Here is a 25,227-nt window from a genome sequence, read left to right on the forward strand (position 1 = left end):
AACAGCTTAGAAACTACACATTTGTAATTGAAGCAGCAGGGCACATCAGTTCAGCATGATATTAGAATTTGCCAGATGGTAATGAGTTGACGTGCAAAGAAACAAAAACCAACCCATCCCTCCATACACACGATCCTTAACAACTGCAGCAGCTACATCATCGTTTTATGCCTTAGAATCCTCAGCCACAGAAAAGAAAAATAAACAACCCACCCCCTCAAAAGTATCTTCAAGAGCAAGGCACCTTCTTCTAGAAGGGCAGCAGTCACCCACAAGTAGGACAAGAAGTTAAGACAAATAACCAGCCACTCACAAACACCCACAGTGTCTACTCACAGACCTTTCCTACCTCTTACGCCACAGTATTCCCCCCAAAGAAGTCACTGCAGTAGAGTAACACAGATAGTTACATTCGCTGTTGCCAGTCAGAATTGTCCTGATATTCTGACCATCTGCAAGCAAAATGAACCTGATAAAATCTGTAATATTACAATGAATATAATTGGGACTTCACTACCGAGAAGTCAGAACAGTCCCAGACACTGGGTCTGGATCTGTGACTAATTTTCTTTCTGAATGGGCGAGCAAACAAAGTGACTGCATGATGCAGACACCAGCCTTTCTTTTCAGAAAAATCATTGTGTTCAGAGAAATCTTGACTCAGAGCATCTTGAAATGATGAGATTTCTTCTCTGTATTTTAGTATGTTTTGAATCAGGCTCATAGGGAGCAGAGAGGCATTTCAAAATATGTTGTTCTAGTAAGGAATGAACTTCAGCTTATTTTCTTGAATGTTTCTGCTAAATCCTTCATTACCTACCTTTTTCATTTGTGTACACAGCACCAACCAGTAAATAACATCACTAGTAATGTTGCTACCAGCTCCTTCCCCAATATCAAGAAACAATATAAAAAGTCAGAACTTTGTACTAAAGAGGATCTACACACAAAAAATTTACTCAACTCATTTAATAAAACCATTTTGTTAAAAAATTACTTAGTAATGATTGGAATTTTACATATAAAATTCAGAAATTACAAAAAATGGCATTGTATAACAAATATAATCTGTATAAATGAGAAGACTTAGACACATTTGGTAGTAAGGTCCACAGAAAACCTACACAAAAGAGAAATTGGCTGTTCCTGAGTTAATTGTGCTTCTGTTGATGTTATGAGATAACATGACAGCAGCGTAAAATATTCTCTTTCTAAGAGAATTTGTGCTAGGGATGTCTCTTCTATCCAATTCATGACTGATATTACACATGCCTTCTCCTGGCACAGTTAAGTGGCTCTCCAAATGCGTGAGAAAGAAAATATCTGAGGCCTAAAAGAAGTACTCCAATTGAAAAGCAGTGTATTGTGAGCAGCCTTCAGGTAAAAAAAAAACAAACAAGCACTGCACCTCTCCTCTATACATATACCCATTTATGCAAATTATTCCTTCATAAGGCTTTACAATATATCTGACATCTTTCAAATCTGTATCTAATAAATATTACATGAAAATAGTTTTTCAGTATTTACATATGAAACATATAAAAATATGATCACTGTAAGATTACTTCTTCGATTTCATCTTCTAAAGAACCAAGGGTCTTGACTCCTGGCTTGCTTGTAGTGTATTGCAAACGGTGTCTGTTTAGGTTTCTTCCTTCACCAAAAAGCTCATTGTCTTCTTTTACTTTGAGTTTACTGTTTTTATCAACAAAAGGAGTATTACTAGAATCCCAATCTACATCAAAAGGTGGTGTATTGTTATTTTTAGAGAGAACAACGGTACTGGCACTGCTTCCAAAGAGTTGTTCCATTAAATTGGACTTCTTTTCTTTCTTACTATTGAAATCTGCATTTTCCTTAACATTTTCTTCTAATTTGTCACTTTTTTGAGTAAGCCAACTTGGTCTCCCTGATCCTTTCCCAAAGGAAGGTACATAACTACCAAATGTTAACTCACAACTTAAATCTACAGTCCTTACATTTTGTTGCTTCTGCCCTTGTGTTCTTGTGGCATCGTCCTGGCTGTCCTTTACAGAAAATCCATTAGTAACCTTCCCTGGAACCTCAAAGAATGGATTAGTTTTTTCCTTCTTCTCCAGGGAATCAGATTTTCTTGCTGTATTTATGAGTGGTGCTTGGGAAGTTGGTTTCATGTTTGCTGTACTTTGAATTTCTCTATCAATTTCTTGCATTTTAGCAAGCAGGAACTCTCTTTTTCGCCGCTCTTCCAACATTTCAGGGCTTTCACTCTCTACTTCAGGTTTGTGGATTTCTGCCTCCATCTTTATTTTCTCTTCTTTATCCAATAAAAAGTTGCTTTCTTTTTTCATTTTGTCATATTCTTTCCTTTCCCACTCTGTGAAAAATGTTTAAGTAATATTTAAAATGTTTTAATTTTAATGTGCCCTTAAAAGATTTTGAAAATAATGAAAGCAAAAGCCATTGGTTTTTTAACATGCTCTTCTATGCACAATGTGGTTTTCCTACTGCAAAAATAAATTCTTCAAAAATTACAACTAAATCCACTCCTGGTTCTCTGCTAAGTATAAAAGTCTATTGTCATCTTCCAAAGGCATCCAGACATTATCCATGTTTTAGAATTTTCAGAGCAATTTAATTTCTGCCAATTGCCTTCCCACTTCCTGTGTTTGAATGAAAATTAATACATTACTGATTTTAATAGTTTTGACTTGCACAGTAGTTTAGTTTTGTCATCATCACTGACATTAGGCCGGTCCTGGAATATATGTTTGGGTTTTTTTTCCCATAAAGGTAACTACTCCTGTGAAGCTATCAGACCTCAAAGTCATAGGAGTAATTACCTATTTCAAGCAGTGAATGATTTAAAATATACTGCATCCACTGCATACAGAAAACACCTTTACACAAGTGTCTGTGCATCACTGTGTGGACTCAATGAGAGTGACTGCGCACAGCTATGAAGGGACACCAAAGGTACAAAACAGTAACAAACTTATAACCAGAACCTGTAAATGCTTATGTGTAGAAGAAGCTTCTCAAATATTTCTCTTTACAAAATATTTTTCTATCGAGACAACAGATATGTATTTGGCCAAAAGTTGAATATGACTACTTGGTCCCTGCAACATACTGGCATTCTCCTTTCAACACTTTACTCAAATTTCTGAATTCTGTTTTCATGAAGTTCCATGTTATCTACTGTAATTCAGTTTTCAGAAATAACTGCAACAGTTCAGTTAAAATATTTAATAAATATTTTTTCAGTAGTATATCATTCTATCAAATTAAGTAAGGAGCTACCTTTCTGTCTGTAAGGTGGGGAAAATACCAGCTTATATCGTACGATGGGTAAGGTGGTTAAATCATCTTATTCAGAGACATAATAGAGCAGATTCTTGGCTTATGTAAGTTGTGTTAGAAGATTTTCACAGACTTTACCTCTGAAAACAGCTACAGATTTTTAGAATTCTTGTCCTATACAATAAGTGCTACTGTTCATTAACTATAATCACTGAAAGAGTTCTTTAACATGACAGCGTGAAGTCCATCTAAAATACTTGAGACTGACTTATGAATAGAAGTCATTAAGATGCTGTGAAAATCAAGTGAATAAAAAAGCAGTATTAAAATATAGAAACTGACATTTCTCAAATAGCCACACCAAATGATTCAGATAACCAAAACTGAAAAGAGAAACTACAATTTCAAATTATATAAGTGAAGTAGATATGTACTGAAAAAATAGGCTATATTAAAGAAAGCAGATTTGTTCTACAATAGTAAAAATCTACTGCCTACCTCAATAACATTTAGCAAGTCAGAGCTAACATCAGCATTTACCTGCTATCTCATTCTTGTTTTGTAAACCAAAATCTCTTAAGATTGCAACGCTTTTTTGTGGACAGCATTTTTTGCTGTTGCATACTTAATCACAGGACACAGATTATTCTATATCCCATATTTTTTCTGATTCTTCTTTGCATAATACAACTGAAAATAATTTTCCACTGTAGTGATCGCTGCAAAATCATTTTGCTCTTCTCACCAGAAACCAGCAGCCTCATTTGATTAGTATTCTGTGGTGCATCTTTCAGCCTTCAGCTGCCTCTTTCCTTACCGTCATGAAGTTTTGAAACTCTCTCCTCTAAAGCCTGCATTTCCTGAAAATATTTCAGTTTCTCTTCCCTTTCCCTGTTTTGGTCTTGTCTTAGGAGGTCTGTTTGCTCTTTCCACCCTTTGTCTCGAGTTTCTTTTTCCTGAAACACATTAATACAAAACCAAAACTGATGGGGAAAAACAGTCAATAAAACAAACAAACTAACAAAATCATAAGAACCTCTATGTCATTCTGAAATCACATTCTTACTGCTACACATAAAAAAAGTAAGTTACCCTAAACCAAATCAGATTTGACAACCCAGGGGTTTGGCCCCAAAATATCATCACTTCTAGCATTGTTTTATACACCTGAAACAAAATGAATAGACAGTCAACTCTATTCTGTATTACACATTTCAGGAAAGCTGCAGCTCCAATGTCATAAAGGAAAATTATCACTGTCAGGGTAGTTTTCTTTAGAAGTCAGAAGTTGTCTTCTTTAAGGACTTTAACAGAAGGCCAAACCTCACCACCTTATTCTCTCAACAAGCAAGCAATTAGTGACCCTCTACTTTCACAATCTGATCTTTTTACTCAAGCAAGTGGGTTGTAGATTCAGGCACTTTCTCAAATTTTTTAAGTATTAAGTAACAAACAGTGAAGGAGAAAGATTTATTCTTGCATGACAAATTCAGCTAGTGAGTATACATACACATTAAAAAGGAAGGAACCTGCAGAAAAGAGTGATTTTCACTGCTGATATTAATAATACAGAAAAGTAGTGGCAATGAAGTGAAGAAAAAGTCAGTGTAGTCCAACATGTGGGAGCTAACTTTGTAGGTTGTGCTCATTTTAGAGCAAAATAAGCTTCTAAATTAAAAATACACTTCTAAGTGAAATAGTTACTACTTAATGAACAAAGAAAATATGACTATTAGTCAAAAAAACTTGAAAGTATTTTCCCTTCATGTACAAGATTATCATTGTTTTATTAAAAAGTATAAACTACATAAGGAGATGGTAGCCAGGTATTTAAAATGCTTCACTTTAAAAACTCATTACCCAAATCTAATTTGCATTATTTAAAGCAATAACCCTATAGAGATCATACAGTTGGATTTCATCAGTCCAACTGCACTTGTACCAACTGTATGGTTTTGTAACTCACACGCCCAAGTATATATTGGAATAATATATCCATTTAACTACATTCATAGTTACAGAAAGGATTTTGGAAGAGAGAATATACAAATGAAACAGCCATGAAAAAGTTTCAGTCCTAACTGGAAGCCAGTCAAGACCATCCTCAGAGCATTACTTCTGAAAAATAGTCCTAGCCTTATTTGTAAAATTTGTACCAGAATCTGGCTCATTCTGATCTTTAAGACTTTACAGATCTCTTTGATCTTAGCCTGGGGTCACAAAAGTATTAGCAATACTTCTAATAGTACTATTTTTATAATAAAAAGGGAAATGGAAAAAAAAAACATTCCAAGCATTTTGACAAAGCTGGAAAACCAGAAGAAATACCAGCACTGTGACAATAAGAGGAAGTGTTAGATTTATGCATTGTGAAATAAATCTGGAAAGTAAAAGAAACCATAATTAAGACCAAAGAGAAAAGAGAGAAAAGGCAGCCATCACTGTTTAACAGATTGCTCAAATAAGCATTAGAAACAAAGAAAAGGGGAGAAAACAAAAATGAAGCCTCAAAAACTTGAAAGATGTAACAGTGGCAGAAAAAGAAGCAAATTGATCGAGTGGCTCAAGACACAGAATATGATAAACTGTCACAGAAATGGAGCACGATATTTGTAGAAAGGTAGATTTTCTCTTAAAACCCAGAATGTTTTCTAAATCATATTTTCTATATATTTATATTTGTATATTTACACATATTTTCTAAAAGCTCTGCCTTGAATAGTCTGATAGGTGAATTATCTGGAGCAGGTCTCAAATTTTTATGGAACTTACTATTTTAGGAAGAATTCCTTCTTTCTTGTTTACTGTGTCACCACAGACAAGTTCTGATTCCGGAAGAAGTTCTGGTGGTGAGAAGTATCCACTGGTTTGTACACCTTTTGTGAGGTGTGGTCCTTTTTTAATATTTTGGTTGTTGGCTGTAGAAAATACAAACTAATTAAATTGTGGTTTTGCTCAAAAATATCCTGCTATATAGCTATGTCTCATTTTTCGTGATTTGCAGCAAACATAAAAGACTGTATTGAAGTCAATGGAAGTGGAAAGTATTGACAAGTTTCACACAGTTGTTTTAAGCATCCGTAAAAGCTAATTATAAAAAAAATTATAAAAAAATGCATGCAAAAATTCTACCGGAAAAAAAAATTAAAAAACCACCTTAAAGCTACTTATAGTGTCATTACAGTATACTGAGTATTTGTTAAAAATCCCCACAAAATATGTCACTCATCTTACTGTTTGTCACAGAAGCAAACTCATAAAATTAAAATTCATTTATTTGCATCTTTGAAACATGTACACTTATCTCTAAGGAATAACATTTTAAAAAATCTGAACCTAAAATGGGATAATAGTAGAGCATCTATAATAAAATGAGCAGTAGACAAACTGTTTGAAATACTGGCATTAAATATTTAAAACAGTCTCATAAATTTCTGCTGCTTCTGACAAATAGATTCCACTGATTCAGTGATAATAGCCCAAGTACACACATAGAACACACATATTTATGTGGGTAGCATAAGGTTTGAAGCTGTCTTTTCACACCAGGAGAAATCACGGTACTGATAATTTCAGAAGATTATGTTCAGGGACATATGAACCCTTTGAGGAAAAAAGGAGTGCAGCTCATAGGACAGACAGTAAACTTGAATCAGTAAGAAATAAATAAAACAGATCACCAAAATATTCATAGCAGTGAAAATACATATTTTTAAAGCTTCTGTAATTTACTGTCAAGTGAACATTACCTATGATCTATCAGAGATTTTACTAACAACCTTCCCTTCCTCCTTTAGCCAAGAACATCTGATATGAAAGGAGTTAAGTCTCCTGTTTGGTAAAGTTCTATGTTTTGGTTCTGCTGCAGTTATAGAACAGTCAACAATCCATGTGCCCCCCTTTGTAACCAGTGCTGTGATGAAAGCAGTGCAAAAAGATAAATGTTCCTGAACAAGCAGCACCAAAGTGAAATTCCAAGTGTCACAAAAGGTATAACCCAGTTGAGTCATTTTAAAGTGGTGCCAATAATTTTTCTTTGTTGCTTCATAAAAGTTACCTCTTTTTCTTTGTACAATATCCATGTCTTTTCTTGGTGATAGCTTCAACATACGATTAGCATATATATTTTTTGCTTCAAGTTCTCTTTCTTTTTCCTGTGAATGAAAGAGGTAGGTATAACAATGAGTTACTAATATTTCATTTACTAGCCATTAGCAAAGCTGTAAATTAAATTAAAAATACATATTGTAAATAGAAACAGAGTAATCAATTGTTTCACCCAATGTTTTAAGGATAACAATCACATTCCTAACCTTGTTTATGCTATAAGAAGGCAGCTAGAACTTTCTCCCAAAAGAAACTCATTAGCAAAATATTAGGGAAAAAAAGCAGCTCTGCAGTGAAAATAAAAGTAAACACCAACACTTCCATAAACACAAACAAGACTTACAATGTGTGTATAGATTGCACAACTAAATTTTAAGTATTGTAAAGAGTTAAACATTTCAATGCAAGCAATACTTGTCACAGGGCACGTCAGTATCAGGGAGTGGAGGCCCACTGTATCATAGAGCTAGAGGCAAACTCTGCTTTTAGCACATTTATTGACTAAAGTGCAGAAATGAGCAGTGACATCATCTGACAATGAAAATATTTTCAAACTATCAAATTCTCCACTAACAAACCAGGCTTGAAATACTTACTCTAAACAAGTAAGTTTTAGAGCTACTAACACTATTACTTGCTTAATAGCTAGGAAGGTGGTGAACTGGTGCATCTCCAACATGTTTGAGACTTGGAGTTTCAAGGAAATTCTCCTAGAAACTAAGCACTTTAGCTCAAGTCTTACTTTTTTTTTTATTTTTTTTTCCCTAAAGATAAACTGACTGGGTAGAATATAACAATATTTTAAGTACTTTAATTGAGAATTTGGGCAACAATGGCTGGGGGGGATGCAAATAAACCTTTGCATAAATTTAGCAACACGAGGACATAAAAAATACATGAAAATAATCTTTACACAAATCTACTGCAATGCTAGTACATTAGTAACATAAAGTACTCTTTATGCCTGCAGATTTCATTTTGAATTCAAGGGTTCAAAACCTAATTTTCCAGTAGATTTTCTGGTTTAATCTCAGTGCTTGGTTATGTACTCGATCTCACTTTTCTTAACTAGCGCTAACAATAATGATTAATGTAGAAACATTCCTGCTATAAACACTGGAGGGTCAGAGCACAGAACATTTCGATTTAATGCAGGAAAAGAACTCACACGTGGTACATAATTAAGCACACATCAGAGACTGCAGTTACTGCTCAGCTATTCAAACCCGATTGCAGATACTTCCAAAGATAAAATGCCAGAACATGGTTAGCAACTTCTATTCCTTCCACGTTTTACCTTCAGCTTCTGATTTAGCTGATGAAGCTCTTCTTGGAGAACTCTGTTTTCTTCTTGAGCCTCATATAGCTTTTTTTTCTTTGAATGTAACTCTCGTTGAAAACTGCTACCACTTAACTCAAGATTTCTTTCCAGATCCTTCAATTAAAACAAAATACTATTTTTTAATAACCGAAGTACTTTCTATAGTCAAATTACTTAAATAAAATTACAGTAAACCAGTGTCTTGGATTTAAATATCAGTTCCACCACTTCTGTAACACTGAATACATTTAAACCCTTAATCCTAACTTTCAGGGGGCAGACAGAGCACCTGCAGATGCTGCAGCTCATCCTTCTGAGTATTGAGAGGTGATTTGAGGACATAATGGGAACTCACACTACTTTCTGCAAGGCTCTTGCCACAGTGGACCTCCATGTCTCTAAGACAGATCTCCAACTGATGAGTTAGAGACAGAATTCCTCCCTCAGAGTGAAGGATTAGAAGGAAGAAGACAAGAAAGAATTTTTAAACTTTCAACTAGAAACTAGCCTGTGATTACGATTGCATTTACACACCTTTGTCTTGCAATACATATTTTAAGTGAACTGTGTTGACGAAAGAAGGAAAAAAAAGTACAAGAAAATCCCTTTTTAAAGTATGACTTATTTTAACATGATCTAGTACTACAAATGCTGAAATACCTGATCATAAAACTACAGATAACAGATGGTAACACTACAGGGTGAGGTGGTTTGGCTAACTCAGTGGTTTATATCTTTGTACTTTGGGATTTATTTTACAAAAGGTTAGTTTCCAGCTTAATCCTTTGGATTTTCAGATCTATTATCTATATAATGTAATTTAGGTTTGATTACTAATACAGACAGCAAACTTTAACATAATTTTAATGACCAAGACAATTTCAGCTAAAAATAGGATAAAATTTACGTACTATGTATAAAAATATCTAGTATAAAAACAGTACAACTACCAACAGATGTAATAGTGTTAACACAATTTTTAAGTAAGAAGAGTTTATAGACATATTTACAGTGTAGACACACTTAGACATGTTTAAAAAACATAAACATTTTGGCTGGACAAAATTAAAAAAATATATTGGACAAATTTCTTAAAATGCATATCCATAAAATGTTTTAAAGATCATTTCAGTATTTAAAAAATGCTCTAATTTTGTTCAGCTGAGCTCTTGAGTGTGCAGAATAGTGGACAATCAAACACTGCATGAATGCTGTTCAAAAATTGAAAAAGAATTACTATATAGGTTTTTTTTTTAGAATTTTAGTGTACAGTTCCCTAAATACCCAGAAATTTTTAACAAATGGTTCCCCTCCAAGAGGATAAATTAGATTGCATAGAGTTGTATTATAACTGCATGCACTTCTGAAATATTATTATTAGTTATAAAACCACTTAAAAGCACAAATCCACAGGCTATATTCTGAGAAAATACACTTAATTTGTAAACAGAAATTTGAATGCACAACTACCAAGTATGTAATCACCTTGGAAATAATTTACTTGATTCTACTTCTGTGTAAAACCAAAAAAATACTGATTTTCTGTTTGCTCCATGACTGTGAAAAATTACAATTCATTATGGTAAGAAATATCTGAAATTTCTTACAAAAAGAAAGTCATCTCACCTTAACTCTTTTTTCCCTCTCCTCTAGCCTGCTCTCTGCATTGGCTAGTTTCTTTGCCAGGTCATCTCTTTCGGCAAGGTGCTTATCTGCAGACAGCTTTTTCAGTTTCTGCAAGACAGTTTTTGTTCTGTACAGTTCATCTTCCGAATCTTTCAACCGTCTCTCAGTTGCACGTTCTCTCTCCTGAGATTTTCGTAGGCGCTCCCTTAATATTCTAATCTCATTGCTGTGCCGAGCAAGGAGCTGAGAGATTTCGTTTTCTGTATCTTCGAACTTGTTCAGGGCTTTCTCTTGCCTGTGCTGAAGCCTCTTCAGTGCCCTGTTTTCCTTCTGCAGCTCATCTAGTTTGATGTGGAGTTCAGTCAGTTCATTTCGGAGCTCATTGATTTTCAGCAGCCTCGCAGAAAGAACTCTTTTTGTAACAAGATCTATATCTTTTGCAGGAGAATCCCTAGTGAGGCTCTGAGAACGGAAACCCCACCGTGTCCCTCTCTTGCTTGGTGCATATTTGGAATCCAATTTCTTTGTGGCTAAGAGAGAAAAAATAAAAAGCATGTTTACTATTAGACAAGGCAGTTTGTCTGCTCAGCCATCCTTCTTGGAATCAAGCTCTCCCTAAAACAATTTTTCAATACTTAGCAGAGATGGCAGATTTCAAACCAGGCAATAAAAGGTATATATGATAGATCTATGTTCCTTTTGATAGCCAAAAAATGGAGATCTATGTCTGTGATCTACTGTAAGAGGTAATATTTGCAGCCATCAACACAGGACCATTGTAAAGTAATCATCTGCAAATTGTATCAGAAACAACAATCATATTTTGATATTGTTTATTAAAATGGTTTAGAACTAGGATACTATAATGCATACGAAATTATCAAATGCTTTAAAATGGCAACAATTAGCTAATCACTAGCTAGTTATGTATTATGCAAGATGTAATTCTCCCAGACAAATGCAGTAGTATTTTCAAATCCAGCTGCCGTGCTTACAGACAAAACAGCAGATTTCAAAGGCTCAATGCAAAAAGCCTCCAAAGCAAAATTACAAATCCCATGAAAATTCAGTTCTCTTTGAATAATTTATTCTTGTATCACAAGTTATTTTCCACACAGTATTCTCATTTGATTACTTGTATGCACTGCTCGCATTCCTATTTGGTATTATTATTTTATTTCCATCCCCATACATAAAAGCTGAACATTTTGTTTCTATCTTATTTGTCTCTCAAGCCACACTCAAAAAATAAAGCATATAATCCACCAAAAATATCTCTTAAAACAATTGAATTAATAGTGATAATTCATACAAGCTTAATTCATTAAGGTACCTCAGTGTTCGAAAGAAATACGCTGAGCAGCAGTTTATAATTCCAGCTGGAAAGCTGGAATACAGCAATAGTGCAGTTACCTATACACAGACAGTGTGTGTGACAGCAAATTCTTCCTCCCCTTTGGCACTCAGCATGTTTCTCTAGAGAATACTTTTCAGCAAAAATAAGATTAAAAATATACTTTTATAATTTCCTATAAAAATTTTGCACAAATGCTCATTCATTTTCTGCTTGATGCTCATTTTTTCCACAGCTTGGGCAAACAAAAGAAGGTGTGTTTTTTTTCCTTTACAAAGAACGCTTATGTCATACTCAGGTGTGAAAAGATTATCTAATACATGCACTGTGGGAATGATGCCACTCCTACCACCAACTAAGGGAATTCCCATTTACCATAAACTTCCAGCTCCTTCAAGAATTTCTCCATACTTAGGACAAATTTACCATGATTTACCATTTTGATCATATAGTTAAATTGGGGCATAGTGTCTTTCAAGATAACATAACATGACATTCACAATACCTTCATGTAATAATTATGTTCAATTCTGGCTATGTAATCAAAGAACTGGTCATTCATTTGCCCCTTCAAATTAAATAGCACAGAGGAACTGCAGTTTTTGTTTTCCAGCTAACCCATGACCACTATGGAGAAGATGCCACTTTGGAACACAGAGAAGCTCAGCAAAACACCAGTTGCACCAGGACACTCACACTGGCGAGGATCTGAAGAGATCCACTCCCTGGGCAAATTCAAGACCTTCTGGCACAATCTAGATCATAATATTGACCAAATGACTCATACAGTATCAAGCACTTACAAATGAACTGGGACACTTGCTCAAGTAAGGCAGGACATGCTACGACTTCACCAGAAAATGCATACAGTTATTTAGAACAAGCTGTCAAAGCATGGCAGAAAGTCTTCATATCCCTATTTCAGCCCAGGACCTGTATAACCATTCTCTTCTTTTTTGCAGGGATGTTCACCTCCCCAGTCAAGAAAGCAGCTTATGTCTGTGAGGGAGCTCAAAGTGGAGCTATGTCACCTCAAATTGGAAATATTTTACCCTCAGGGAAGGAACAGGAAAAGCCTTCTTTTGAATTTCTACCTGAATTTAACTGTCGCCAAACCCATTTTCTCTCTTGCCACATTGCTGGTCTTCATTTGTTTGTTGAAAGTCACAGTATTACACTGTAAAGCTCAGTCAACTAGACTTCCACAAGACAGATATCTTTAGGTTATCTCGTCAGGGGAGCTTTAATAATTGTCTCTCTTTTACAGACTGCATAGTAAGGACTTCCCTTGGGTCCTTGGCCTCGAGTTTTTTGTCAAAAAGAAAAAGCAAGCATCAGCATGATGCAACAAAAGGCTAGAATAAAAGCCACGTTCTCTTGTTAAGAAAAATACGAAGAATTGTGAAAATCCCCAACACCCCTCCTTATGCAGGAACAGATCAATTTCAGTTTACAACAGAGCAGTTACTGTCTACCTGCCATTTGTAGTGTTATTCACATGAACCTTACTTGTAGATCCTCATAATGCTACTTTCCCACTTTTGTTTCAGTTTTCAAAGGTAATTGACTCTTTGGAGCAGCTACAAAGCAGCAATTTCTGCTATCTACCTACCTTGGTAGTGCACAAGGCTGTTTGAAGCCTGTGTTTTGTGATGTCTCTTTTCTTGGCTTGTAGATGGAGAGCTTAGCGCTGGCGACTGGCTGGATGAATGAGATGCGTTACCTTCATCTGAATAATAGGAGTCGCTATTTTTATCCTCATCTGATTTCCTCTCGTGTTCAGAATCTGGGCTCCTTACTCTTTCTCCCATTTTTCAGATTTTACAGCTTTCCAGATTTTTCTCAAAGACTGTTCATTTTGGCACAAAGGATATTTCAGTTGCCACAACGGGAGCAGCTGGATTATTTCCTTGGGTTTATCATCTTCATCTCCAAAGCATGAGATCTTTGCAGTTCAGTTCAGTAAGCAGTAGTTATCCTTCAGAATGCATTTCTCTGTAGCAATTTAGAGAGAGAAAAAAACAGTGAGAACAGTGTTCCGCTGTTAAGAAAGAAAGGTAAAAAACCTGTAAAATTATTCAGGATTCTTACAACCTTGTTACCTTAAGATACATATTCAATGTGACAAACATCAGTCTTGGAATGCTACTATTATTTTCAGAAGACTGAGGCTCTTCAATCTCAAAAGAGAAATCAGAAAATTAACACAGAATTCAGAAAATTAAATCCAGAATAAGAAACTACTCCCAGGCTAGAGAGGGGAAAAGAAGCATTTGGGAAACAAAATAGAACACAACCAAAAGTTTGACGTTATTCAGGAAACTAATTTAGAGATGTTTTAAAACTTCCAAAACAAATGAATTAACAACTTATCCATGCAACTAGAATTGAGATATTGGTAGAATTTGACTAAATCCTCTATTTCACAATTTCTGACAGTCCAATGATGTTAAATCATGGGCTTGAAAATAATTGTCCCATTTATCTGGAGTACCTTCTGTCCCTAACCACTAATGAGACTGTACCTAAATATCACAGTCTTCACCCTGGAAAGTACTCTCATACCCTTCAAAATCTAGTGCTTCATGTCTTTAAGAACTGACCAGAGCACACATGTTTTGTATTATATATATATTTTTATATCTGATAAGAGAGACTACACTGCTGGTATATGGTCAACAGTACACCTGCAGCAGGTATAAAATGAGAACAGCCCTTCCTGCAGCCTATCTTTTGATATAAACTGGAAAAATCCCATAATCTCAAGGTGAAATCACTTCATTTTTTATTTTTGGAGACACTTCCTGAGAATATAATGGAGTAAATACATTAAAAATTTTCCTCACCTTCTCAGTCAAAAGAATTCTCTCAACAGTTTAAGAAGTGTTTTACTGACTACGCTCAGCTTCCCAGGTCTTTTGTCTCTCTCAACACTCTTCACAGCTCTCAAGCTTATTTCTCTCTCTCTCTTCAATCCAACATCAAGCCCCTAATGGGTGAATAAATAGACCTTGCACCAGAGCTCATCAGTTCTACCTGTTGAATGACATAAGCTCCTAGCTCGTTTCTAAATGACAAAGCAAATTACACACAAAAAAACTGAGCAGCTTTCAATCAAAACTGCTCTACGCTGCAGGACATTGAACACACCTGTAAATGAGCTGTAAATTTTTCACTGTATTATTTCCCAATAAAATAAACTTTGCCTGCTTCTCAGCCTTCACTGCCTATACATGCAGAATTGCATAGCCAAGCAGAACAGAAATGTCAACTGCCAAGATGGTTTTTGTTACAAATTCCAGCTTTCTGGCACGCTTCACTATTAGCACAACTCTATCTCAAGTGACTGGAATGAATCCATTTGCCCTCATAATCTATACAGAAAGAATTAGAGGAATAAACATCCCATCAGGTTTCTAAACTGGGAAGCTGCTGGGAAATTAATACCGAGTTACCTGGAAAAGAGTATTTTTCTTTACTCAGGGAGTAACTTTTCAAAATAATGATTTGTAAGCATCTAAATATTCTCGAAGTGGTCTAAATAATAATAATGACATGCCTAAAACTTACATAAAAGGATTCTGATGAAAACTAAAATTTCACTGCAAAGCCCAGAAAAAAGACAAGCTACGCTTATGACCAACTGTTCTAGAGATTGCTAAACACATACTTGGAAGGTATCAGCTATTGTGAACATTCAGATGATCTGTATTGACTGTTCTTTTTCCTTCTGAAATAATGGAATTACTAAAGATATTTCAAAAGTATAGACCTAACCATAACTGTATTATCTTGTCTGAGTTTAAGTGTAATCAAAACCCCCATACATTTACATGAGTGCAAAACTAAGATCATGCAGAACATATGAAGGTGCTGTCCTACTCCCAAACAGCTCCACTCCTAAGCCCTGGCCCCACAAACACCTGTGCAGAATATATGTTATTTTGCTCCTTGAAGAGCAAACTAATAACAAACTAAAACACAGGCAGAGTTTTGGAGATAACCTGTTCTCTAGAGCATGCACAGACAAGACTACATCAGGTCTGTCGCCACAGGACAGAATTTCAGGGAATACAAAAAAATATAAAATAACACATTTATATTAAAGTACTAATATGAGATACAAAAATAGTACTCTGGAGGGCTGTAACACAGATCTCATATTCTTACAGTCACTCTGACTGAAAAAAAACCCCATTAAAACCAGTAGTTCCTTTGTAACCCACATGAAGTGAGGTGGTGTCATTGAAGCCACAGGCTTTCTTTCCAGCTAACAACATGGGCCACAAAACTTGCCAGACTTTGTCTGAACTCACCCTGGGTGCCTGGAGCTTTGCTACAGCTTATTTAGCTGCAACAAATTCAGTTAACAACCAGGGAACTTATCTAATTTGTTGTAGCTTTTTGCTTAGCTTTGTATACATTATGTTTTAAAGTAACGGACAGCAATAACCAGTAGTTATTCTGTGAAGAGGGAACCATCTGTGATCTACAACCCTTGCAAAAATGCACCATAGGGGGGGTACAGGCATGAGGTGACTGCAGGGCCTGAAAGTGCCAACACAGTACAGTGCTGGGGCCCTAAGCTGTAACATCTCACCTGTGCTTAATTCTGTGGGAGGCAGCCTTGGGAGTTGGATAAAACCCAGCAACATAGAGGACAAAGAATGAGTACTCAACATATGTAAAACACACTATGTGAAGTAAATTCAGATGTAATGTGGAACTGTGAATCAATGATTAGAATAGAACAGAATAGAATAAAGAGCAAGGCATCGATATGTGTGTTATCAACCAGTAAAAATGATCACAAATGGACACAAGGCAAGGAGGAAGAAACCATTAGCATCCTCCTCCTGCCAGGGAATGTTGGTGACTTACTGTAAAGACATCCCCTTCGCAGTTGAATCCAGTCAAGTCCCAGAGGATGAGTGAGTGAGCAAAGATAACACCAGAGGGTTTGGTACTAGAGTTTGTGTCTGTATCACTGTAACCACATGTGGCTTGAACTGTGTTAGTATCTGGACTAATATTAAATCTTTGATTAGACCATTAAGATTTTAATTAGACCAACGATCATTTGTTGGCTCTGCATTCGTGTTCCTTGTTTTGCTTATAACTGCTGAATAAAACAAATTGGCAGGAATTCAAGCAACCTAGTCTCTTACTTGGACACAAGACTGTTCCATGGCCACAGTGGCACATGTGGCATCCAGAGGAGTCCCAGACTTATGGAAGGCATACATCACTGTTAGAAGCACCACTACATCCACAGGTGTTAACCTAGTCCTCTGTGCAGGCAGGGATTACTCTGTGAGGCAAGTACCTTCAGCAGTGTAGATACAGCACAGACACAAATTTTGTCTGCCTTCAGGACACAGAAGGATAAAAAGAAATCATCACGCACAGATTTTTTCTTGTTTGAAAACAAATGGAATGGCATTTAGGGAAGGCATAAATTCCTATAGTTCAATCATCAAGATGTCTATATATATATAAAACAAGAACACTCACTTTCACATATCAACTTAAAGCTGATCAGTTATTTTACAGTCCCACAAGAGTCCACTAAAGAGGCAATAATCGTTTTGAAGAATGCTTTTCATAACTCACTGTATTTAAAACAAACAAATTGTAAGAACTGGAGGATTAGAATTATCCATCACTTCTGTACTGGATATTTCCCACTTTTAAGAATATTTTGCTATATTAAGTATAATTTTGACAAACAGCAATATAAATGAACAGAAATTTCTGATGTATCCTGGAAGTACTCAGAAAAGCAATGGACTGAAAACAAATTGAAAAAGGTAAACCAATGAAAGCTCCCTTGAGAATTGCCAAAAACATTTTTTGAATCTTCAAATGGTTTTCAGTTTTATAAATTGGTAATATTATTTTCCATACGAAACAAGAAACCTTAGTCTGTCAAGTCTTGCCAATTAATTTTTCCATCAGTTTATAATATAATTCCATTAACAAAAGAATGCATAGTTTGTCTTGAGAACAAAAGAATCACTAGGACATTTGAGTTTTACTTCTGTGAGCCTAAGGACTGCCTAATTAGGAAATGTTTTTGTTACCTGATTTTTCAATTGTTACCAACTAGTTTGAGCTGATTATCAAGTAAGTTCAACTTGTGTGAATCCACAAAGATATTGATTTTCCACTTGTACATGTAATAATTTTACGAGAAATGAAACACTGCAGGTTAGCAGTGGGTCTACTGAGGTCCACCATCACCACCAAAACCCCAGTCCCCTCTCCTCAAGACTCCATGCAGGCTTTTAGAAGCCTAAGGAATCGAGATCAGGTCAGTATAGAATGGCTGAAGTAAATATGGACTTATACAAACTTTAGAAAGAGTTTTGTTTCCAGAATTTCATACTCCTTTCACTTCAATGACTTCTATCTATTGCTATTATTTTCATATTTTGTATTGAAAACATGTTCATTATTACAAAAAACAGTTGAGCACCAGGCCACTGCAAAGGACATAGACAGAACAGAGAACACAAAACAACTGAAATGGTGACAGGAGATTCTCTCCCTATTACTCCTAAGTAAATCACAGAAACGGAAATAGAACCATTGGACTACAGGTATTAAGCAACAGACAGAAAGGAAAACCACTTAGTAATTCTTCTCTCACAGTACACCCAGAGCTTAGTTCTGTAATGTAAGACTCATAAAACTTTTTATGACCTTTTCAGTATTAACGCCCTTCCAAGACCAAGGGACGCCCGGTGCTTTCACTGGTCGCCAAACGACACTTCCCGAGTACAAACACTGACCTCTAACGGCCTCCTCAGTTCTTCCACCTATTCCGAGAGAGGGACAATGCAAGAAAGGCGGCTTCAGGCAACTACAAAAGCATCAATCCAAGTTATTAAAGCGCTGAACTTAAGAGCAAAGAAAAACTTCAAAAGAAATTCGTCTCCCTCCTCTTCTCCCATCCATCTTTTTGATAAGCAAATGCTGTATTTTTTCCAGAAAAGAGAGGAGCAAAATAATAAATCACATGAAAATATACTCAGTGATGAGACTTTAGTGAGGAGGAAGTATTTTATTAGGGAAGTTTTCTGCCGCTGTTGACTTAACTATGCATTTCTTCTAGGTTTACCAGCTTCTCACAGACTCACAGAATCAATGAGGTTGGAAAAGACCTCTGAGATCATTGAGTCCAACCTATGACCAAACACTACCGTGTCACCTAGACCATGGCACTGAGTGTCATGTCCAGCCTTTCCTTAAATATCTCCAGGGACGGTGACTTCACCATTTCCCTGGGCAGTCCACTGCAATGTCTTATCACCCCTTCTGTGAAGAAATTCTGCCTAATGTCCAACCTAAACCTCCCCTTGTGCAGCTTAAGACTATGTCCTCTTGTCCTGCATTTTGGTGAATTAAAATGCAATATTTAAAAGCCAATGTTATGTCTACCTGACTCTGTGTTACTTTCATCAGCTCTCAAAATGAAAAAGCTGCTCTAAGGCCCAGGTCAGGGATGAGGAAACATCAAACAGGGAATGTTCAGGCCAGTCCTACAACCAGGAAAAGAGATTATGTTTCTAAATCAGACTCCACCACGGAGGCCCACGCCGTCGCTCATATTCCCACCAATATCCCAGTATGTGCAGACTTACCTAGTTCAGCTTAGCCATCCCTGGGAGCAGCTCTCCAGTTCCCAAAGTGCAAGTGGGCAGCTTTCCTTCACTGAGCACAGAATACATCGAATGTTATTTTCAGTCAGCACTTCCTGACAACACATTTTAAGCGTAGTCACCGAATCGTACCCACACTAAATGACTTCGCAGGAAAGAGCCTGAATACCGGCGGCCCGAGACTTTTCGGAGGCCAAGCCCAGACCTAGGCCCGGGCCCGCTCCCAGCGCCCGCAGTCCCCAGGAAAACAACCTTCTCCCCCCGCGGTCCAGTTTCCCCCGGACGCTCTCTTCGCCCCTCGATGTCCCCTCCGCCCCTCGATGTCCCCGCCACCCCCGTCCCGGCCCTTCCGACGGTACCTGCCCGGCCCGGCCCGGCCCCGCCCGCCCGGCGAACGCGCCGGCGGTTGCCGCGTTACGCTCGGAGGGGCCGCGCGGCGGCCATTGACAGCGGCTGCCCCGGCAACGGGCCGCGGGGGGGGGCGGGCCCTCGGCGCCAGCCATTGGCTGTTCGCCCTGCCAGCTCGGGGCAGCAGCTCTTCCCATTGGTGAAGGGCCGCACCCCGACTGCTGATTGGCTGAGGTGCTTGCAGGGCGGGGGGTGCCGTGCGGGGCTCAGGTCGCGCTGCTGCTCCGCGCGGCTCCGACCGCGCCGGCAGGGGGCGCTGCGGGCCCGGCTGGCGCGGCGCCGGGGGAGACCTGGCGGGGGCGGCGGGGCCGCGGCCTTACCCTGGGTCTGCCCTGCCCTGCCCTGCTCTGCCCTCCCTGAGTCTCTCCTGCCCTCCCTGAGTCTCTGACCTGTCCTGCCGTCACCGTCTTGGTTCTGTCGGGCCGCGTGTGTGACATCGCAGGACAGCAGCCCAGGGAAAAGGACCCGGGAGCACTGGTTGACAGCGGCTGAACAAGAGCCAGCAGTGTGCCCAGGTGGCCAAGAAGGCCAATGGCATCCCGGCCTGTATCAAGAACAGTGTGGCCAGCAGGACTAGGGCAGCGATTCTTCCTCTATACTCAGCACTGCTGAGGCTGCACCTCGAGTGCTGTGTCAGTTCTGGGCTCCTCAGTTCAGGAAGGACATTGAGGTGCTGGACTGTGTCCAGAGATGGGTAACAAAGCTGATGAAGGATCTGGAGCTCATGTCCTGTAAGAAGCAGCTAAGGGAGCTGAGGTTGTTCAGCCTGTGGAAAAGGAGGCTCAGGAGTGACCTTGTTGCTCTCTACAACTACCTGAAAGGAGGTCATAGCCAAGTGGGCGTCGGTCTTTTCTCCCAGGCAACTGGCCACTGGATGACAGGGCAGTCTCAAGCTGCACCAGGGGAGGTTTAGGTTTGACATTAGGAGGAATTTCACACAGAAAAGGTGATTAGGTTGGAATGGGCTACCTAATGAGGTGGTGGAGTTGCCATCCCTGGAGGCGTTTAAGGAAAGACTGGACATGGCATTTAGTGCCACGGTCTAGTTGACATGGTAGCGTTTGGTCCTATCGGTCCTAGGCTGGACTCGATGATCTCAGAGGTCTTTTCCAACTGGAATGAATCTGTGATTCTGTTCAGGGAGCTGCCAGGGAGCATGGGGGTGGATGAGCAGCCCACCACGATGCTGGCACTCATTGCACCTCCTCACAACCCCTCTGGGCAGTGGGACTGAGGGAAGCTTTTGGGGGGACTCGGGCACATGCCAGCATTGCCATCTTAAACAGGTCTTAAAGCTTTAGGTCAGGGCAGCACCTGGGTGTAACGACTGGTTAGGGATGAGAGCAAAAGCAGAGAAAGTGCTCTCTGCTGAAATGTTTTTCTAGGATAGGAGTTAAAGAAATAGCCAGTATGACCAGTATGTGACAGGTTTTATGCATACGTACTCTGTGTGTGCATGGTGTAATTTAAAAGCAAAACTCCCCCAGTCTAGCAGGAAAAAATGAAAGAGGAACGCTAGCAGATTATAAAATATCTAGAACTTGAAGCAAAATGATAAAAGGATAAAAGTACTGCCTAAAGTCAGCAAATACACTTGAATTCAAAGGCAGGCCAAATTTAATGAGGCTGTTGTGGTTTATTCCACAAAGAAGTAAAAGAGTTTCTAAACCTTGACTTTTATTACTCCAAGTTAATGTTGTATTTTTTTTTACCCTAATGCTAATCCTTGTTAATAAATGTAGTTAAACAAACTTCTTTCTAGAGAGAGGAAGGCAAAGAAAATAGCAGATCTTGCTTGCATCACTGGCTGATGGAATATGTTATGATAGCACAGTGATGGAAGTGACACAAGAATTTGGGTGGAGTAGGATAAAGCAGAACATTTGGTACGAAAATTATAACCTGCCTGCATGGGAAGACATAAATGGGACATTCTTGAGAAGAAGACAGATTTGCCTTTGACAAAACTGAGTTTCTACAGTTCTGGATATTCAAAATTAATGCTCATTGACCATTAAATAAAAACAATAAAATGGAGGAAACAGGAAAAAGTACCAGTTTTTTTTTACCATGGCAATATTTTCAGGCAAAACCCTCCACTTTCTTCACAATAAAAATAAGGAAATATGTGAGAAATTAGAGTTTTAATGGACTGGAAATTAAAATATTGCCATCCCCTCCTCCCCGACCATAAATTTTAGAAGGAAAAATAAAAAAAAATAATGCTTGTGAAATAATTCAGAGATTCTAAAAAATTATGTGCATTGTGTGCAAGAACTCTGAGTATTCTTAATTAAATTATTTGAAAATGTGATTTAGTGAGTAGGCTAGAATGTGATCATAAACATATCAGCATAAACTCCTGTGAAAAAAGAGGAGATAGACACTGGTATTTCAAAAGCAATAAAGTACCTGTGAGGCATAACCTGACATGGATTCTCCCAAGCTGAATGGAGCTCTTAATTTTTTGATCCTAAAATCCAAGAAAACAGGCATGAAGCATGCAAAAAACCCAAAACCCAGTCTATGAATTTCCTAATTTTGATTGTCTCCCTAATTGCACTGAATAATTTTGCTATACTTGCCTTAATATTATGAAATTGCTTTAAATAAACAAAAACTCATGTGGCTCATTTTTAAAATTCATCCTTCTGTGGCTTTGCGTAGCTCACCTTTGTGCTAAACAGTTAAACCATATAATTCATCACAGCAACACTGGCAGAGAATCACTGATGTCCTTCAAAAAGATCCAGGGAATGACAAAGACAGAATAATTTTATTGCTTGCAACTGGAGGAAATGTACTGCTTGCATCTGGCAGCAAGCCAGGCCAGAATCCGAAATGCTGTTGCTGCTGTAAATAGGATGAAAAGGATTCATAATCCATCTCTATGTTCACCATAGCTAGGAAAATTGTAAGCAGAAAAAGCAATTAAAAAACCAACCAGAGAAAGCATTAAAAGACATGTAAGGGACCTTTTTTTTTGTTGATAATTTATAGGTTAATTGTCATGACTAACCATTTGGGGCTTGGTTAGTAACTGACTAATGATTAGTTTCTGAAGGTAGGTAATACAGGTGTTGAGTTCAGATTGTATGTGTAATATAGGTATTGAATACAGGTATTGAGTCATACTGAAAACAGGCCTCTTGTTCAGAACAAATGGCATCTTATCAGACTTCTCCATCAAATGCTCCGTTAAGAATAATGCCAACAGATTTTAATCAGCTGCTGAGCTGAAATACATTCAGATATTGCAAAAGGTTGGCATAGGGATTAACTGATAGAAGTTTGTTAATCTAAAACCTACAAATAATGTATTTTAGATATTGTCCTAACAACCTAACAGTTGATACAGCGCAGATAAATGATGATGTGGTATTTCAGATTCCCTTGGACAGGACAAACATATGAATCACCTGAGCAAGAAATAAAGTTTTGCAATTTTCTTCTGTCTGTGTAAAGCAAGTCTGATGTCTTAAGTGATTGCTTGGACGGGAAGGTCGTTGAAACAGAGTATGTAATTCAAAAGCTGGAGGGGGAAGTAGAAGGCTCGAAAAGAATATCAGCCTTGGAGCTTAACTGAGGGGAGGGATGTTTTAGAAAGAGGGGTGGAAGCCTTCAAAAACTAAATCAGGTCATAGTGTCACACAGATTGATACTCCCAGAGGTACCAACAGGGATAAAGGCCCTGGGCTTATTCAGAGTAGCGGAACCCACGCTCATTTAATTGTCAAACATAAATATTGGCGGGGAATCCCTGATGCATAGAGAAATTGCTATTGATTTCCACTGCACCACAGCAATGGCTGTACCATATGGGGCAGGAACTGTTACAATGAGTTTATCTAATGTGATGGATACAACAGATTCCCTGAATTGCCAGAACAAAGATGATCAAATTTGGAAGGGGAAAATCTTCATGGTATTGCTTTCAATACCACAACTTCTTGAAGAAGTGGTGACTTAAAGTATGCACGGAAATATAAATGAGGGAGCAAAGTGACATACTCCTTGCTTTAAGCAGGAACACAGCATGGTGTGAAAATTCACCATGAGATTTAGGTTTAGACACTCAGTTTATGCAAAAGATCAAAGGCTGGTGAAAACTATCAGGTTGAGTATGAAGTACCAAAGAAGACCCCTTCTGGGTCCTCGAGCCTTCACATTTTCTGATGCTTTCCCTCAGAATAGGCTATATGACACTGCCTTGCACACTAGAACAAATATGTATCTCCCCGCATATATACCTAAGGTGGTATTTTGCATTCACACTTGTAAAAAAATCTTTGTTTAAAGTCAGTGAGTTTATACTAAAGAGATTTTGGCTCAAAGCAGTTCCACAGGTCTGGGTAGCCAGGAGTGCTAGTTCAGGCAGCTGCTCCCAGTAGCAAGGCAGATATTTAGAGAATAGAATCACAGCATCATTTAGGTTGAAAAAGACCTTTAAGATCATTGAGTCCACCCATAATTTGTTCCCACTCTCCACTGCTATAAAGGTGGCCTACAAGGTCAGTAAGATCTCTCTATTAGAGCATGAGTATGGATATAGTTATGGTTCAGCTGAAGGTTTTTTCCTTAACATATATTGTAATATTCTCCTGTATACAAGATACATTGTGTATGACCACACACCTCCCTTTGCTCTCAATTATTTGCAATCATATAATCAAAATATTTCAAATTCTAATACAAATAAAATTAAATGTCAGTCTGTTTTGATGTTATAAATATTCATGGTCTCCTTGTAATGTGTCAAAATAAGCTGTGGTTTTATTGGAGGCCAGCTGCTTTTCTTACTGTAGGTTCACTGACCTTGAGAAATGAAAAGCCCAAGATCACTTTCAGAGTTTGCCTTCCATGCCCTGTGACTTGAAGGGATCCAAGACCTTTCCACCGTTTCTTTTTGCAAGTGCTCCTGAGTCATCGGCTGAATAGCAACCGCTCACCTTTTACAACTTAGTGTTATAATTCCTTGAAACGTCTTCTGGTGTCACTTCTCATACTATGACAAGTTGCAACCCCCTCAAGGGGATTTTCTTGAGCATTTTCTGACCACGGTGGCATTGGAGCTGCTGCAGTGCACCCAACACCTCTTTTGTGTCTCTGACAGGCACCGGAGAATGGACTTCCATGAACTCAGCTGAACTTGAAGATGTATAAAAGATGCATTGGGCATTGTTCATGGGGATTTGCTTTTAATAAGGCTGTAAAATATGGAAATATTAAAGGGAAAGCATAGTGCAGTGAAAGAAATGTTTACATATACTTTACAGTACTAGTTGATTTCAGAGATTTTAGGCATTTATTATAATTCTTTGTGTTAGTATACCTGCTTGGATTTTGAGCTCACAACTGCCTTGTGGATGGATAACAGAAGTGTTTGCTGGTGAATCACAGAAATGTAATTTACAATGTGATGAATTAACACTTCCACATAATAAAATAAGGTGCTCCAATAC

General features: G+C 37.9%; 1 protein-coding gene across 10 annotated transcripts; it reads right to left on the reverse strand.

Annotated features, from left to right (window-relative positions):
• Positions 1–568: 568 nt before the first annotated feature.
• On the reverse strand, positions 569–19,771 carry LCA5 (LCA5, lebercilin). 10 transcript variants are annotated; one of them, XM_017826760.1, is made up of 12 exons: positions 19,717–19,762; positions 19,340–19,409; positions 19,137–19,237; positions 18,399–18,514; positions 16,862–17,057; positions 13,306–13,688; positions 10,340–10,869; positions 8,690–8,827; positions 7,343–7,439; positions 6,058–6,203; positions 4,103–4,241; positions 569–2,359 (listed from the first exon to the last, which is right to left on the reverse strand). In XM_017826760.1, the coding sequence occupies exons 6-12, from the start codon at positions 13,502–13,504 to the stop codon at positions 1,554–1,556; spliced, it is 2,055 nt and encodes a 684-aa protein (XP_017682249.1). In that variant the 5' UTR covers positions 13,505–13,688; positions 16,862–17,057; positions 18,399–18,514; positions 19,137–19,237; positions 19,340–19,409; positions 19,717–19,762; the 3' UTR covers positions 569–1,553. The 10 variants fall into 10 exon arrangements, with proteins under 10 accessions (XP_017682249.1, XP_017682229.1, XP_017682239.1 ...); XM_017826740.1 differs by having other exon boundaries at positions 16,862–17,061; XM_017826750.1 differs by having other exon boundaries at positions 16,862–17,061; positions 18,399–18,558.
• Between the last annotated feature and the right edge of the window lie 5,456 nt (positions 19,772–25,227).

This window comes from Lepidothrix coronata, unplaced genomic scaffold (genome assembly GCF_001604755.1).
Source record: "Lepidothrix coronata isolate B3197 unplaced genomic scaffold, Lepidothrix_coronata-1.0 Scaffold4, whole genome shotgun sequence".
Taxonomy (NCBI): domain Eukaryota; kingdom Metazoa; phylum Chordata; class Aves; order Passeriformes; family Pipridae; genus Lepidothrix; species Lepidothrix coronata.

What these genes read in the sequence shown, in the direction of transcription:
- LCA5 (XM_017826771.1), bottom strand. Translation starts at nt 13,504, where the DNA reads ATGGGAGAAAGAGTAAGGAGCCCAGATTCTGAACACGAGAGGAAATCA. An exon ending in CAGCCTTGTGCACTACCAAG is followed by an intron (nt 10,870 to 13,305) that starts GTAGGTAGATAG and finishes TTTCTCTCTTAG; the next exon opens with CCACAAAGAAATTGGATTCC. An exon ending in TATTGTACAAAGAAAAAGAG is followed by an intron (nt 6,204 to 7,342) that starts GTAACTTTTATG and finishes TATTTTCTACAG; the next exon opens with CCAACAACCAAAATATTAAA.